Genomic DNA, 416 nt, shown 5'->3' with positions numbered 1-416 from the left:
CTTTGGCTTTGCCGCGAGTCCAGCCGTAAGACGCCAGCGCCGAGAGGTGGGGGCAGGGGAGCTCCACGATGGAGTTGGGCGCAGCCAGGACTTCCTTAACTGGAGGCGAAGGAAGAGCCAGCGGTTCAGGGAGGGGAGAGGGGGGCGGGAGAGCGGCGCCGACGCCCCTTTCCAGCTCCCATTTCAGCTCCCAGACTCGGCTCCGACCCCTCCCCTGACCTCAGTCCGTCTGACTGCAACGCAGGCACCGAGACCAGACTGTAGCCTCAGTGCTGAATCCCAGCTTGGCGCTCCGATCCTTCCTCCCTGCGCCAGGACCCAAACCCGGCCCGAGTCTGGAGGTTCAGGCCTCCAGCTGGGCAGGTGCTGGGGGAAGAGACTGAGGCAGGAAGGCCCACCCCAGCCCGGAAGCCCCC

General features: G+C 67.1%; 2 protein-coding genes across 2 annotated transcripts in view; one reads left to right on the top strand and one right to left on the bottom strand.

The window, feature by feature from the left end:
- The window catches only part of RIT1 (Ras like without CAAX 1), a 245,244-nt gene that overhangs the window by 33,963 nt on the left and 210,865 nt on the right, over positions 1 to 416 (top strand). The window lies entirely within an intron of this gene.
- The window catches only part of SEMA4A (semaphorin 4A), a 14,625-nt gene that overhangs the window by 681 nt on the left and 13,528 nt on the right, over positions 1 to 416 (bottom strand). The window contains 1 exon segment of the mRNA XM_077764066.1: positions 3 to 219. Coding sequence (XP_077620192.1) covers positions 3 to 219 — 217 coding nt within the window.

The sequence above is a fragment of the Crocuta crocuta genome, unplaced genomic scaffold (genome assembly GCF_008692635.1).
Source record: "Crocuta crocuta isolate KB4526 unplaced genomic scaffold, BGI_CrCroc_1.0 scaffold528, whole genome shotgun sequence".
NCBI lineage: Eukaryota > Metazoa > Chordata > Mammalia > Carnivora > Hyaenidae > Crocuta > Crocuta crocuta.
The sequence above is the reverse complement of the archived record's forward strand: the minus strand, read 5'-3'. Positions and strand labels throughout refer to the sequence as shown.